The following is a 16348-nucleotide window of genomic DNA, read 5'->3' as shown; positions in this document are numbered from 1 at the left end:
TTCTCTTACTCAAGGACCATTTCTGGGTTGCATGATATAGATCGATAGAATGAACTACCAGAGGGTAAGTAACCAATATGAAATCACAAAAAAATATTTGAAAGGGTACACATACCTTCTCCTCCCAACTTGCTATGTTTTTTTCAAGATCCCTGTTTTCGTTTTTAAGGTTATTAATCTTCATCTTGATTTGGTCTAAAGTAACTGAAAGGAGAAAAAAGAATTTTAAGATAATTAGCAAAAACAGCGACATTGAATAATCCCAATATATTAGCACCAGAGTACATTCTCTGACACTTGGGTGTCACTAACTTGCTAGCATTCCCATTGTGCCTGAAGGAAGCATGTTGTAGCAGCATTTGAAACCTAAGACATTCTATATCAGTGAGATTCCTACTTAAAATGTTTTTCAAACATAAAAAAAGAAACAATCGAAAGCTTTCTCATTTTTCTCCCACCTGTAAGCACCATTCTTGGAAAATTCAAACCTTGCATATGCTAATGTCATCACCAGAGATGTGACCGAAAAATCAAGCATCCTAGCAACTAACATCTCTCTCCTCCAGTGATTCAGATACAAAAGCAGGTCCCTGCAAACAACCCATAATGAGCAAAACTATACATTGTTCCTGCTCAGTGGATCGTCCACTTCCAGGTCCTACTTGGAATTCCACAGAAGGAAAGCTCAAGATGTCAGGTGAGTGAGAACTCACAGGCCTTCAGAAACTTTCTGCTGCTCCCAGATCGCCTTTCATGGACCCCAGGCTGGGGCCTCTGGAGGACCAGTTCTCTGCTATAAACACATTTGGGTACAATCTCCACGTTACAGAGAGTCTTTGGAGGCCCTGGATAATGCACAAGCCTGAGAAGACAAGCTTTTTTCATCACAACAGGAGGATGTTACCCTCCACCCTTAAAGGGAAACAACACTCATGAGGAGACTGATGGCAGCTGCATAACACTTGTAAGGTCTAGAACACAGACTACTCTAAGAGCCACTTAATTTTCTCATCGTGGGGCACTTGGATGGCTCAGTTAGTTAAGGGTCTGCCTTCTGCTGGGATCAGGATCCTGGGTCCTGGGATCACATCCCACATCCAACTCTCTGCTCAGCAAGGACCTGCTTCTCCCTCTCTGTCTGCCTCCCACTCTGCCAGCTTGTGCTCTCTCTATATATATATCTAGTGAATAAACAGAATCTCCTAAAAAATAATTCTCTCATCTTGCCTCAAAGTGCAAACTTCTCTTCTCCTGACCCACTGTGAGCGCTCTCCTGCTCTGAGACCTCTCTTCTCACCAGAACCACTTCCACACTCGCAACAACGAACAACGACATTCAATGGTTTCTTAAGTGCCAGGTGGCCGCCCAGGCCATCAACAGCCAGCACCATGGAATCACCACAATCCATGATCCCCACACACTATCCATTATCCCCGCTGGCACAGGCTTTATTCCATTCATTCTCCCCTGGCAGACAACGACCCCTCCACTTCAGACTTAAAACCACAGTTTACTTCTCTCTTGTAACACACGCTCTGCATGGCAATATCTGCCTTCTTCCCTATGTGTAGCCATTTTGCTAGACTCAGAGAGTTTTCTCCTCTTGACATTTCACCAAGAGTCAGCTCATGGTGAAGTACTCACTCCAGACCTCACGCTGTCATCATCACTTGCCTCCTAAACATGTCTCTGCAAAATTACACCTTGTATTCTCCCTAGTCCCATGAAGAGTTCCTTCTCCTGGTCTCTTAGAGATGGCAACTCCCTCAACACTGTCACTTAGACTCCACATGGGGAAGAGAAGCATTTTCAAGACTTAAGTCAGTGAGACATCAGAAGTCACCATATTTATCCCTCATCAAATTAAACACACATCAAATATGGGTACTGAGAATTTTTGGCAAAGAAAACTGAAGCCCCAAATCTTACCTTCGTATTGTCGAGGCTTTATCTAAGAGAGGAAGAAACAAAGATAAGCTGGATGACAAAACATATTATGAGTAATAATCTATAGTACAGATAGTACCACAATTATAATCCAAAGATATTACAACAATCTCTTTGCTTAGCAGCATGAATTCACAGGATTAAAAAGGAAGATAAAATTAGAATTTCTCATGAAGTCATCATGGTTTACAATGAATTTATGATAAAGAGCACAAGTTGTGTTTAACTTATTTTTGCCCCCAAATTCTATTCACATAGTAGTCAATGAATGTTCAACCTCTTCAATTTTGACAAGGGATCATGCAGACATTGAAAAGATATCCTTTAATTCATTATTTCCCTAGCTATTTTTTATGTTAGTCACCACACAGTCTGTCATTAGTTTTTGTTTTCTTGGTTTTTTTTTTTTAATTTATTTTTTATTTATTTTCAGCCTAACAGTATTCTTTGTTTTTGTACCACAACCAGTGCTCCATGCAATCCATGCCCTCTCTAATACCACCACCCCAACATCCCAACCCAAAGAATTAAAACCCCTCAGATTGTTTTTCAGAGTCCATAATCTATCATAGTTCACCTCCCCTTCCAATTTCCCCCAACTCCCTTCTCCTAACTCCCCATGTCCACCATGCTCCAACAATAAGCGAAACCATATGATAACTGACTCTGTTTGTTGCCTTATTTCACTCAGCATAATCTCCTCCAGTCCCATCCATGTTGCTAAAAAAGCTTGGTATTCGGGGGTGCCTGGGTGGCTCAGTGGGTTAAGCCGCTGCCTTCGGCTCAGGTCATGATCTCAGGGTCCTGGAATCAAGACCCGCATAGGGCTCTCTGCTCGGCAGGAAGCCTGCTTCTTCCTCTTTCTCTCTGCCTGCCTCTCTGCCTATTTGTGATCTCTCTCTGTCAAATAAATAAATAATAAAAATCTTTAAAAAATTAAAAAAAAAAAAGCTGGGTATTCGTCCGTTCTGATAGAGGCATAATACTCCATAGTGTATATGGACCACATCTTCCTTATCCATTCGTCCGTTGAAGGGCATCTTGGTTCTTTCCACAGTTTGGCAACTGTGGCCATTGCTGCTATAAACACTGGGGTACAGATGGCCCTTCTTATCACTACAACTGTATCTTTGGGGTAAATATCCAGTAGTGCAATGGCAGGTCATAGAGAAGCTCTATTTTTAATTTCTTAAGGAATGTCCACACTGTTCTCTAATGAGGCTGCACCAACTTCCATTCCCACCAACAATGGAAGAGGGTTCCCCTTTCTCCACATCCCCTCCAACACATATTGTTTCCCGTTTGGTTAATTTTGGCCATATCTCAATGTAGTTTTAATTTGAATCTCCCTGAGGGCTAGTGATGATGAACATTTTTTCATGTGTCTGATAGCCATTTGTATGACTTCATTGGAGAAGTGTATGTTCATACCTTCTGCCCATTTTTTGATATGATTATCTATTTTGTGTGTGTTGAGTTTGAGGTGTTCTTTGTAGATCCTGGATATCAACCTTTTGTCTGTACTGTCATTTGCAAATATCTTCTCCCATTCCGTGTGTTGTCTCTGTGTTTTATTGACTGCTTCCTTTGCTCTGCAGCATCTTTTGATTTTGCTGAAGTCCCAAGTTTATTTTGGCTTTTGTTTCCTTTGCCTTTGGGGACATATCTTGAAAGGAGTTGCTGTGGCTGATATTGAAGAGATTACTGCCTATGTTCTCTTCTAGGATTCGAATGGATTCCTGTCTCACGTTGAGGTCATTTATCCATTTTGAGTTTATATTTGTGTATGGTATAAAAGAATGGTTGAGTTTCATTCTTCTACATATAGCTGCCCAGTTTTCCCAGCACATTTATTGAAGAGACTGTCTTTTTTCCATCGTATATTTTTTCCTGCTTTGTCAAAGATTATTTGCCCATAGAGTTTAGGGTCAATATTGGGGCTCTCTACTCTGTTCCACTGGTCTATGTGTCTGTTTGTATGCCAGTACCATGCTGTCTTGGTGATCACAGCTTTGTAGTAAAGCTTGAAATCAGGTAACGTGATGCCCCGCATTTTATTTTTGTTTTTCAACATTTCCTTAGCGATTCAGGGTCTCTTCTGATTCCATATAAATTTTTGGATTATTTGCTCCAGGTATTTGAAGAATACTGGTGAAATTTTGATTGGAATGGCATTAAAAGTATAGATTGCTCTAGGCAGTAGAGACATTTTAACAATGTTTATTCTTCTGATCATAGAGCATGGAATGGTCTTCCAACTTTGTGTGTCTTTTTCAATTTCTTTCTTGAGTGTTCTGTAGTTCTCGAGTATAGATCCTTTACCTCTTTGATTAGGTTTATTCCCAGGTATCTTATGGTTCTTGGTGATATTGTAGATAGAATCAGTTCTCTAATTTCCCTTTCTGTATTTTCATTGTTAATGTATAAGAAATCCACTGATTTCTGTACATTGACTTTGTATCCTGCCACATTACTGAATGGCTGCATGAGTTCTAGGAGTTTGGGGGTGGGGTCTTTTGGGTTTTCCATATAAAGAATCATGTCATCCGCAAAGAGAGAGAGTTTTACTTCTTCATTGCCAAATTGGATACCTTTTATTTCTCTTTGTTGTTTGATTACTTTTGCTAGGACTTCTAATACTATGTTGAACAAGAGTGGTGAGAGTGGGCAACCTTGTCGTGTTCCTGATCTCAACGGGAAGGCTGCAAGCTTTTTCCCATTGAGGATGATATTTGCTGTGGGTCTTTCATAGATAGATTTGATGAAGTTCAGGAATGTTCCCTCTATCCCTATACTTTGAAGCGTTTTAATGCATCGGATGCTAGATTTTGTCAAATGCTTTTTCTGCATCGATTGAGAGGACCATGTGGTTCTTCTCTCTTTTCATACTAATTTGTTCTATCACATTGATTGATTTGCAAATGTTGAATCATCCTTGTAGCTAAGGGATGAATCCCACCTCGTCATAGTGGATAATCTTTTTAATAAGCTGTTGGATCCTGTTTGCTAAGATCTTGCTGAGAATCTTAGCATCCATATTCCTCAGTGATATTGATCTGAAATTCTCCTTTTTGGTAGCGTCTTTGCCTGGTTTGGGAATCAGGGTAATGCTGGCTTCATGGAAAGAATCTGGAAGTTTTACTTCTGCTTCAATTGTTTGAAACAGTTTCAGGAGAATAGGTGTTATTTCCTCCTTGAAAGTTTGGTAGAATTCCCCTGGGAATCCGTCAGGACCTGGACTCTTGTTTTTGGGAGATTTTTGATCACTGCTCCAATCTCATTACTAGACATTGGTCTATTCCAGTTGTTGAATTCTTCCTGGTTCAATTTTGGGAGTTTATAGTTTTCCAGGAATGCATCCATTTCATCTAGGTTGCTAAGCTTATTGGCATATAAACTGTTGATAATAACTTCTGATGATTGTTTCTACTGCCTTGGTGTTTATTGTGATCTCTCCCTTTTCATTCATAATTTTATGAATTTCGGCTTCCTCTCTTTTCTTTTGGGTTAGTGTGACCAATGGTTTATCAATCTATTGATTCTTCCAAAAACCAGCTTCTAGTTTCATTGATACGTTCTACTGTATCTCTGATTTCTACCTCATTGATCTCAGCTCTAATCTTGATGATTTCCGTTCTTATGTGTGGAGTTGGTTTGAATTGTTGTTGATTCTTCAGTTCTATAGGTGTAGAGACAGCTGCTGTGTTCTGGAATTTTCAATTTTTTTGATGGAGACTTGGCTGGCTATGTATTTCCCCCTTAGGACCACCTTTGCTGTATCCCATAGGTTTTGGACTGAAGTGTCTTCATTCTCATTCGTTTCCATGAATTGTTTCAGTTCTTCTTTGATCTCCTGGTTGATCCAAGCATTCTTAATCAGGGTGGTCTTTAGCTTCCAGTTATTTGAGTTCCTTCGGAACTTTTCCTTGTGATTGAGCTCCAGTTTCAAAGCATTGTGATCTGAGATATGCAGGGAATCATCTAAGTCCTTTGGTATCAGTTGAGTCCTGATTTGTGACCCAGTATGTGGTTTATTCTTGAGAAGGTTCCACGTGCACTTGAGGAAAATGAGTATTCTGTTGTTTTAGGGTGGAATGTTCTGTATATATCTATGAGGTCCATCTGGTCCAATGTGTCATTCAATGCTCTTGTTTCTGTATTGATTTTCTGTTTCGATGATCTGTCTATTTCTGAGAGAGGCGGGTTAAGATCTCCTACTATTAATGTATTCATATCAATATGACTCTTTATCTTGATTAACAGATTTCTTATGTAATTGGCTGATCCCATATTGGGGGCATAGATATTTACAATTGTTAGATCATTTTGGTGGTTAGTTCCTTTAAGGATTATGTAGTGTCCTTATGTATCTCTGACTACAGTCTTTAGTTTAAAATCTCATTTATCTGATATGAGAATTGCTACCCATCCTTCTTTTGAGGCCCATTGGCATGAAAGATGCTTCTCCATCCCTTCACTTTCAGACTGGGTGCATCTTTAGGTTCAAAATGGGTCTCTGGTAGACAACATATGGATGGGTCCTATCGTTTTATCTAATCTGCAGCCCTTTGCCATTTTATGGGAGCATTATGCCATTTTCATTGAGAGTGATATTGATAGATATGTTTTCATTGACATCGTGCTACCTTTTAAGGCTTTCTTCCTGTAGATTGTCTCTATATTTCTGTTCAATACTATTCTTAGGAATTTTCCTCTTTTATAGAACTCCCCCCTTAAGATTTCCTGCAGCGTTGGCTTGGTGGTTGCATAATCTTTTAAGCCTTGCCGGTTTTGAAATCTCTTTATCTCTCCATCCATTTTGAATGTCAGTCTTGCTGGATAAAGTATTCTTCGCTGCATATTATTCTCATTTAGTGCCCTGAATATCTTGCCAGCCCTTTATGGCTTTCCAGGTCTCTGTGGAAAGGTCTAATACTATTCTCATGAGCTTTCCTCTGTAAGTAAGGAGCCTCTTAGTGCTAGCGGCATTCAAGAGATTATACCTACAATTATGATTCCTCAATTTGACTATCAGGTGTCTTGATGTTTTTCTGGAATCTATAATCTTGGGTAGAGAACATTTGGCCTCTAGTACATGAATGCTGGCTCCATTCACTAGATTGGGAAATTTTCATGAAGGACTTGTTCCACTCTATCCTCTAGACTTCTTTCCTGCTCCTCCCCTTCAGGAATTCCAATAATTCTGATGTTGAAATGTTTCATGGCATCATTTCTTTCCCTGATTCTGTTTTTGTGGTTTCTAATCTGTTTGTTCCAGGCTTCCTGTTGATCTTTCTTTCTATCTGTTTGTTTTCCAGATTACTAATTCTATCTTCTGTCTCAGTTACCCTAGGTTTTAGAAAATTTAGATTAGATTGGAACTCACTGAGAGCATTGTGAACATCAGCCCTGGTAACTTTTAACTCTGCCCTAACATTGTGACCATCCTGTCTGGTACCTTTCAGCACGGCCCTAATCAATTCCGTTTGGTCATCCATGGCTTTCTCCAAGCTATCTATTGCCTGGATAAATGTTAACCTGAATTCTCTTTTCGACATATTGTCTATGTTGATAGCCCTTAGCTCTGTTGTGGAGGGTCCATCCTCTGTATTTTTCTCTGTTGGGATTCCTCCTCCTAGTAATTTTGGTGAGAGATGACTGAACAGATGTAGCTGGATATATCGACCGTGGTGCAGTCAGGGTGCACTCTGTAACACTTCTGAGCAATCAGGATTCCCCACCAAAATGAGAGAAAAAAGACAAGAAAAAGAAAAAAATTAGGAGATAGAGAGAGACAGGAAAGAAAGGGAAGATGAAAGAGAAGGTTCAGCCCAAATGCGCCCCAAGGAAAGATTTATGAGGTATACAAACAAAAGACAAAAAAAAGAATGATAAAAATATATAACAAGAGTAAAATATGTAAATATATGCAAATACAGGAATAACCTTGTTGAAAAGAACCCCAAGTGTAAGATTTATATACTATCAGGACAAACACAAAAACACAGAAACTCTGGTGGAAGAAAAAGATGGGAGAGTGGTTATAAATTCTCTGTGTGGGCAAGGAAGTTTGTTTTGATCCTTGCTGGATGTAATTGATATCTTTGTTAAAGGACTCAACTTTCCTAGGATAAAGGGATTAAAAATGGTTTACCTCTAGGGGTAGTATTGATTGGGGAATGGGGATTTCTTTGAAGATGAACTCTATATGAATATTAGAAAATAAAAATAAAAAAGGAATAAACTCAGCTAAACTAAAAATTTTAAAAATTCAAAAAATAGAAGTGCAAAAGAGAAACACAGGTGTATGCAACAAAAAGTTTAGGTTGGAAATTTATTATGGAATTTCATGTGCTGGACAGCTCTCTGTGATGGTAAACCGGTTAAACAATTATCTATATACAAAAAATGAGCCAGAATAGTGGGAATAAATTAAAAATAAAAGTTGTCCTACGAAATAGTGGTGGTGGTTCTCTTGTAGTCTTTTTTTTTTTTCTTTCTTTACTGGTTGGTTTTCTTGGGGAGGTGCCTGCCACGTTGGTTTTCAGTCAGTAATATTCCCTGAGTTAAGTCCTCCAGTCCCCGTCTAGGGGGTGGGCTCTGAGAAAACCGTTTTTTTCAGGCTTTTGTTCTCTGGAGCTTTTTATGTTTCTTCACCTTTTACCCCCCTCTCGCCTTATCCTCTTTTGATGGTTTTTGTAGGTTTAGAGGAATGCAAACTGTACCCTGACCTCCCTCTCAGAGAGAAGCCTCAGTCTGTTCTGTGGGTGTTGCAGAGCCCATATAAACTTCCCCTTGGCTGCTGGCAGAATAGGTTCTGAGTCACGGTTCCTGGGGATGCAGGATCTTCTGCTTGTACCCAAAAGCATGGCAGCGGCGTCTGTCTGGGATCTCCAGACCACCAGAGAGGTCCTAAGCATGGATCGCACACTGAGATTTTCCCGCTGGTCCAGGCTGGGAGTGCCTAGTCTTTCTAGGTCTAAGAGCACCTGGCTTGCATGCACCTCTTTTGGGGGAGGCTGTGGGTCGCTTGCAGGTCTCGGGCTCTGAGAACGGGTGCAGGTCCAAAAGCACCAGGCTGGGCCTTCAAGCACCTCTCTCCTGGGAGAGTTTGGGGTGCTTTTGTTAGGTTCTGAAACAATGGCGCATATCAAAGAGCGCTGACTGGGCCTTTGTACCTCTCTCAGGGGAGGATGAGGGACATGCACATTAGAGGCTCTGTAGCAGGGCTCACACATTCTGCCATCCTGTGTGGCTCCCATCCCCTTACAGGAGCCAGAAGCCACGCAATCTCGGATTTGCTGGCGGCTCTGGGACCAAGATCTGGTTTCTTTGTCACACTCTCTCTGGCTCAGAGGTAGGGGAGGCTGTCCTGGGACCGAGGACTTAAGCCCCTGTCCCTAGCTGCCCCAATTCCAACAATTTACCCCGCACGTTCCTTTGCTCTTTTGGAGTGCTTTCAACCAGTCTCCAAGTTAATGCTGGTCCCCAGACACTGGGCACGCTCGCTCCTTATTAGGATATTACTTTCCAACTGGTCAGCTCTGGTGGCTCCCTCCCCCTTTTGTTTATCTTGCAATATCAGTCCGCCTTTCCCACTCCGCTTTACCTGCCCATTGGCGTCTTCTGCCCCTGTTGAGATCCAGATGTGTAAAATTCTGATCTCATGCTGATTTCATAGGTGATCAGAGTTCTTTGGTAGGTAATCAGCTCGCTTTAGAGTACAGGTTGAAAAGGTGCCTCTTCCAACTTTCCCACGCCATTTGTCCTTTCTGTCATTAGTTTTTGATGTAGTGTTCCAGGATACACTGTTTGTGTATAACACCCAGTGCTCCATGAAATAGGTAACCTCCTTATTACCCATCACCAGGCTCCTCATACCAATCTCCTCCAAAACCCTCAGTTTGATTCCCAGAGTCCATAGTCTCTCATGGTTCATCTCCCCCTCTGACTCTCCCCCCCCCCCCGATTCATTTTTCCCTTCCTTCTCCAAATATTCCCTATGCTATTCCTTATGTTCCACAAATAAGTGAAACCAAAGGATAATTGACTTTCTCCACTGGACTTTTTTCACTTAGTATATTTCCCTCACATTTTTGCAACCTAGTATCTGCACTGAAGTACAGAATTTGCCACTATTTTAAAATACTGAAAGAAAGAAAATGTAAGGAAGGAGGAAAGAATGCAGGCAGGCAGGCAAGGGAGCAAAGGCTGTGTCAAGGATATGCCACCTCTTTCCTTCTCTACAAAGCTATCTTGAAACCTTACAAAGAGTTGGCTGTTTGCTGAATTCACACACAGTTATGACATATCAGGTGCTATGCAGTTTCCCAGACTGTTTAAATGCAGTGTCTTCAAAAAGAAGTAAAAGCCATCAGATGAGATAAAGAGTGGCCCATTATGAGATGAAGCATAAGCCATGACAGAAATGACAACTGATGGTTCCAAAAAGGGAAGTGGGGCAATTCAGATTTGAGTCACCCTCATGTTATTATAGCTCAACAACATCTAGGCAAGACCTCACTTTGACACCATTAACATATTTCCTGTTTTAAAAGGTTTACAGGATGATGAGAGGCTGGGGCCAACCTGCAAATCTTGCCAGGATATTGGAATATCACCATGCTATCAATAAACCAGTCATAGTATGTTGTTGGGGAGAGTGCATCAGGGGAGGGAAATCAGAAAGCCATGGTTATTCCTTTGATTTCACATGTTGATTAGGAACCTCTGAGTTCCTGGGGCCTATGTCACCAGCCCCATGGGCAGGGGAAGTGGAAAGGTCGATGGCTACACCAAATATATAATATTTTTCTTTTCTCTTTGAAGGGAAGTTTTCTCCATTGTGAGGGAGAGGGGGAATAGTCCCACGGAGAAAGAAACTCAAAAGAGTTCTTTCTTCTTACAAAGGTCTGCCCTCAAATGAAACTATGTCTCCAGAGTCTAAATGGGGGTTTCCCAAAGACTCAGCCACAGAGGTGAGGGAAATCCTCAACTCCAGTGCCATCTCCTCCCTGTCTCACCGGTGAGGACCTCAGTCTAACTCCGAGCCAGAGAAGCAGAAAACCTCACCCTAACTCCCACTTACCTCCCTTCCTTCAGCAGGACACAGTATCTAGCTTTCAACACAACCCTACAAGGCATGCTGCAGGTAAAAACCATGACAGCAAGCACGAGAATCACACTTCCTGTGGCAGAAGTGATGGGGAGAGCAGGCTGGACTTTCAAGTCTCTTTGATGTAAGATACTGGGTCTAAGGGAAAAGTGCACAAGAGGAAGAAGAGATGGTAAATGTGGGCAGAGATAGGAAACTCTAAGATTGTAACATGTTGTCTAGAAAGACAACAACACCATTATAAAAATCAAGAGTGCTTGCGCTGGCTTCATGAAGAGACTCAAAATAAACCAGAGGAAAGAATCATTGACAGGAAAGAAACTTCCAAAAGAGAAACACAAAGACAAAAATTACACAGACAACACAGAAAACTCAAGACTGATAGGTCATTACAAAATGTGTAACACACACATAACAGGAATACCTATACCCATAGGAGTGGACGGAGAGCTATTTGAAGGAATAATGACAGAGGATTGTCTGAAATTAATGGAGTTACCTAATCAAGATCCAGGAAAATCAAAACTTTGAAAGAAGGATAAATACCAAAACACACACAAACAATGAACCAAAACCACCAATGTTTCCTAATCTAGAATATTCAGCTACAGATCATTAAAGACAAAGAAATTGTTCTGGAAATCTGGAGCAGGGATTGGGAGTGGGTGTGGGAAGGGGAGAGGTGAGCAGTAACACCTTACTCCAGAGAAAAGGATAAGAACGACATCACACTTCTTTTCAGAAACCATGCCATCAAGAAGGATGAAGTATTTATACTGTTTAAAGGAACATCGAGCTAGAAATCTGTGGCCAGTGAAATGGTCCTTCAACACACACCACACAGTAAGGAAACCTGTCAGGAATAATGGCGGGCATTATTTTAATGATGAAGGGGTCAATTCTCCAAAAAGACACAACAATTTCTAATGCGTATGCATCAACAACAGAGTGTCAGAGCACATGAAACAGAAACTGAAAATACTGCTGGTGGGAACAGATGAATCCATTCCTATAGCTGGATAATTCAAAGTCCTCTTATCCCTCATTGACAGACCCAGAGATGCAGAAGATCCATGAGAACACAGGTGAAAGGACCAGCATCACCCATCCACCCCATCCACTATCATCGGCAGAATACTTCATTCAACAATGAGGTATAGACATTCTGCTGGGGCTGACATGAAACAGTCACTAAGAGAGCCAAAATTTGGGGCCATACAACACATGTGAACCACCAAAGAAATCGAAATCACCAGAACTATGCTCTCAGACCCCAGTTGAGTTAAACTAGAGATTGAGAACAGAAGGATAGCTGGAGAAATGACCAGAGAGAGAGAGATTCAACAGCCCACTTCTAAAGAAGACATGGGTGGAAGGGCAGGTGGGTGGAGGGATGGGTGAAGGAGGTGAAGGGAAAGAAGAGTACACTTCTTCTGCTGAGCACTGAGAAATGTACAGAATTGCGTAGTCATGTTGTACACCTGAAACTCACATTACACTGTTTGCCAATTATGCTTGAACTTAAAAAAAAGAACATATGGATCAAGAAGGCACTTCAATAGAAATTTAAAACTACATCAATCTAGGTGATAATCAAAATTGACATATTAGAGGGAAATTTGTAGTACTGAATGGACATAAAAATGTCCAGGGACTATAACATTTTTTTGCTTATTTATGAATGAAAGTACAGAAGGTACATTAATATACTTACAGCGAGGATGGTTCTCCAGAGGTAAATGAGAAAGGCACAAGTTCCCAAGAAGGCAGTTAAAATGAGAAGCTTCCACAGAACTTCAATCCCATGAGGGCCAAGACAGAAATGATCAGGCAAGGAAAGGACAAGCTGAAATACCATTTGAGACAATGAGGAATCTCAAAGACTTTTACTGTGTATCTGTCACAAAAGATCAACTTTACAAACCCTCAATCAGCCTCCAGGAGGTAAGCATACCTCTCAACTAGCTCCTCCTGGAGGAGAAGGAGCACAGAGGCATTTCCAAGGAGCTGGGGCAAACTTTTGGCAGTGATGAGTGTGTTTCCCAACTTACCATGATGATGGCTTCCTTGTTGCTTCCCTGTGTCTAATATCAGCAAAAAGTATTCTTTGAAAAGATGTTATGATCATATATACATTATGACACACTAAAGCTGCAGGCAAAATCTAATAGACAAATCTTGAAATTTTATTTTATCTACAAGCACATTGCAACTGTTTTTTCTATAGCTAACAGAACTTGAGAATTTATAAGCCAACATAAAATAAAGAAGGTAAGTCAATGTAAACTTAGAATAGGTAAGGAGTCAGTGACTTCTATTGTACATCCATGAAGGACCTGGAAAAACTCCTTTGGACCATTTCCTAAACTACACCCAAAATTTATGGACGAATGAGAGAAAGCATGAATAGAATTTGTACTAGAGGTACAAATGAGCACATTATATGGACACATGTTTATAGATCAGGACATAAGTGAGAGAGACAGGAGGCTGCTCATTAATATGACATGTGATTATTGCCCAATAAAAATAAATCAGAGTTACTGATTAGTTTCTGAAAACATTGATGTTTTCTTTCAGTGCTCACTCTGATTCTGAATCACAAACCCAGATGTCAGATTTCTGAAGTACATAATCAGGTGCTCATGTATGTTCTAAGCATATCTGTGAGGGTTAGTATCTCCAAAAAGCCAATGGAAGCAATTCATGTTCCTATTTCTTGGTACTGTAAATAAATCATACAAGAGCAACTTAAAATTTAACTTTCTAAAGAGGGAAAATATTAACGAATTTATTTATTTATTTGAAAGAGAGAGGGGGAAGGGCAGAGGGATACTGAGTAGCTGAGTGGCAGCTGAGCAGGGAGCCCAACCAGGGCTCAATCCCAGCACTCTGGGATCATGACCCAAGCCTAAGGCAGACACTTAACTGCCTGAACCACCCAGGTGCCTGTGAATTCTAAGAATACAAAATTCCTGGATACGAACACCAAGGCTAGGAACACATCATTTTACAAAAACTACATTTAGAAGTATTTCTGGAGAAAAGACACTAACAATGCAATTCATACTAATTCACACCAAGCTTGAATTTTGTGCAAACAAACCTCTCTAGAAAGGAGCTCCTGAAATCTAAAACATTTTCCTCTTCAGCCCTCACAGCTGAGGTCAGGAAAATGTGTGCTGGTGGGAAACGTACACTGCCTTTAATAGCCACTGTCTGGAAGAGAGCAGTAGCTGTCAGCACAATGGTTGGTCATGGGGATCAAATGCACAAAAGACAGAGGCTGTCTTGTCAGGAATGTAAAACACGCCCAGCTGTGGGCACACAGTACATCTGGCAGCTGTCTGGATGCTGATACCAGTAGCTGAGTCTTAACTAGAGGACAGCCAGTGGGGCCAAAAACTCTAGGTTCTCCGACAGTGGCCATGAGCAGGTGGAGGTGGGAAATGCAACACCAGTTCATTTAGGCAAGAGTTCAGAGATGAGGAAGGGTGAGAAAGGTGAACTGATCCATGAGATGCAGCCCAGGTAGAGGGGAATGATTCCAATCCAGACGACCAAGAAATTCCCTCTTCTGAAGACTCAAATGAAACAGAATGGGGTCTACTTTGACTAGAGGTCTTCATGTGCGATGGGTCTGCCTCAATACAAGCATCCTTCTTGGCTACTGACACTTCCGGGTCCCTCTTTCATAATCTGGTGCAAGCGGATCTAAAGTAGTCTACTTATTTCCAGGGGTGTTCCCTAACTGTTGGCTGACTCTCTCTCTTTCTCCTGGGGGTACAGGGTTTACTTTTTCATGACAGAGTAAAATATTAATGCTGGGAACCACGTATTTCTTTATATTTGGACAATCCTAAGGACATCCAGAACTTTCTTATTTTGGGAAAATCAACACACTGCACGTACTTGGTCAAAGAAAGGACAACAACTCATTCACTTCCTGATCACATCACTCCTAGTGATTTTCCTGTGACATATATCCCAGCAGGTTGCGGTCTATTAGTGTCTTCTGGGATTCTCAGGTCTCCATGCACCTGGTGGGACACACGGTCCCTGGGGACAGCCTCCAAGACCAGAAGGAAAGGGCTGATTCAGAAGTTGCTAAAAGTCAACCAACCAAGAAGCAGAGCAAAAAGGACATTTCACTTCTTAACACTCTAGTCCCAACACCAATGCTTAAGATACCCAGGGCTGTCAAACTTGACAAATATAAACAATGCGCTGACACAAAAACAAACTAAACAGAAGCTGGACCCTGAATTTACCAGGCTTGCAGTAGGATCTTCACCAGGATTCCAGGGGACAATCTAACACCCCTAGCTCCTACTAAATTAGAGTTCCTGACATTTTTGAAGACAATTTTAAAGAGATATAATGTACATATCACACAAGCCCCCTATTTAGGACAAAGAGCTCAATGGCTCTTCCTATCTTCACAAATCCTTCCTCCTGACACTAGAAACCTGGTGCCTTCAGGTTTCCATCCTACCAAAGCTGTGCTTCTTGGACCAAGCAGCACAGACAGGACCCAAAACATGAGGGAAATGGCTGTGGCCTCAACCCCTTCAGGCTGACCCTGAAACCTGCCCTGTGGTGCCCAGTCGTCAGGAAGAACTCTCATTCTTCTGAAGTTACCATCAAGAACCCCATGAAAAAGCTGTGATTAAAGAACCCAGTCGGAAGGAAGACACCACTAGCAGCTTATGGGCACCCAAGTAGCTCAGTCAGATAAATGACCAAGTCTTGGTTTGGATCAAGTCATGATCTCATGGTCCTGAGGTTGAGGCCCACTTTGGGCTCTGTGCTCCCTGCACAGCTGGTTTGGGATTTTCTCTTTCCCACCCTCTCTGCCCCCTACACATGAGCCCCTTTTCTCTATTCCTCAAGTAAATCATATCAGAAGATGAAGAAAAAGAAAAAGCAGAAGAAGAAGAAGAAGAAGAAGAAGAAGAAGAAGAAGAAGAAGAAGAAGAAGAAGGAGGAGGAGGAGGAGGAGGAGGAGGAGGAGGAGGAGGAGGAGAAGGAAGACACGAGTGAAGTGTCACATTTACTCACATTTGGGTTTGGGGTACTGGGACAGTGGAGCAAGACAAGCCAGAAGAGTAGCCTTTGCACCATCATGTCCTGGTCCTTTTAAGGGGCACTGTGGGCCCAGGGAGGAAGTGGAGATGGTTGGGGGGCAGGGGAGAGTGGGGTGGGGGTGTTCGGAAGGGGTGGGGAGGGGCAGGGTGGTAATTAGGGAGGGGAATAGGGAAGAAATAAGAGGGTAGGATGGGGAA

General features: G+C 41.6%; 1 protein-coding gene across 1 annotated transcript in view; it reads right to left on the bottom strand.

The window, feature by feature from the left end:
• Positions 1–16131, bottom strand: part of LOC309857078 (uncharacterized protein) — a 182247-nt gene extending 166116 nt beyond the window's left edge. Inside the window, exons 1-4 of the mRNA XM_082749965.1 lie at positions 16125–16131; positions 12778–12909; positions 1931–1952; positions 116–204 (exon numbers count right to left, since the gene is read on the bottom strand). Of these exons, the coding sequence (XP_082606091.1) occupies positions 116–184 (69 nt within the window). The 5' untranslated portion in view covers positions 185–204; positions 1931–1952; positions 12778–12909; positions 16125–16131. The remainder of the gene's footprint in view (positions 1–115; positions 205–1930; positions 1953–12777; positions 12910–16124) is intronic.
• Between the last annotated feature and the right edge of the window lie 217 nt (positions 16132–16348).

The sequence above is a fragment of the Mustela nivalis genome (genome assembly GCF_964662115.1).
Source record: "Mustela nivalis genome assembly, contig: HAP1_SCAFFOLD_330, whole genome shotgun sequence".
In the NCBI taxonomy this organism is placed as follows: domain Eukaryota; kingdom Metazoa; phylum Chordata; class Mammalia; order Carnivora; family Mustelidae; genus Mustela; species Mustela nivalis.
This window is presented reverse-complemented; position numbering and strand designations above follow the sequence as displayed.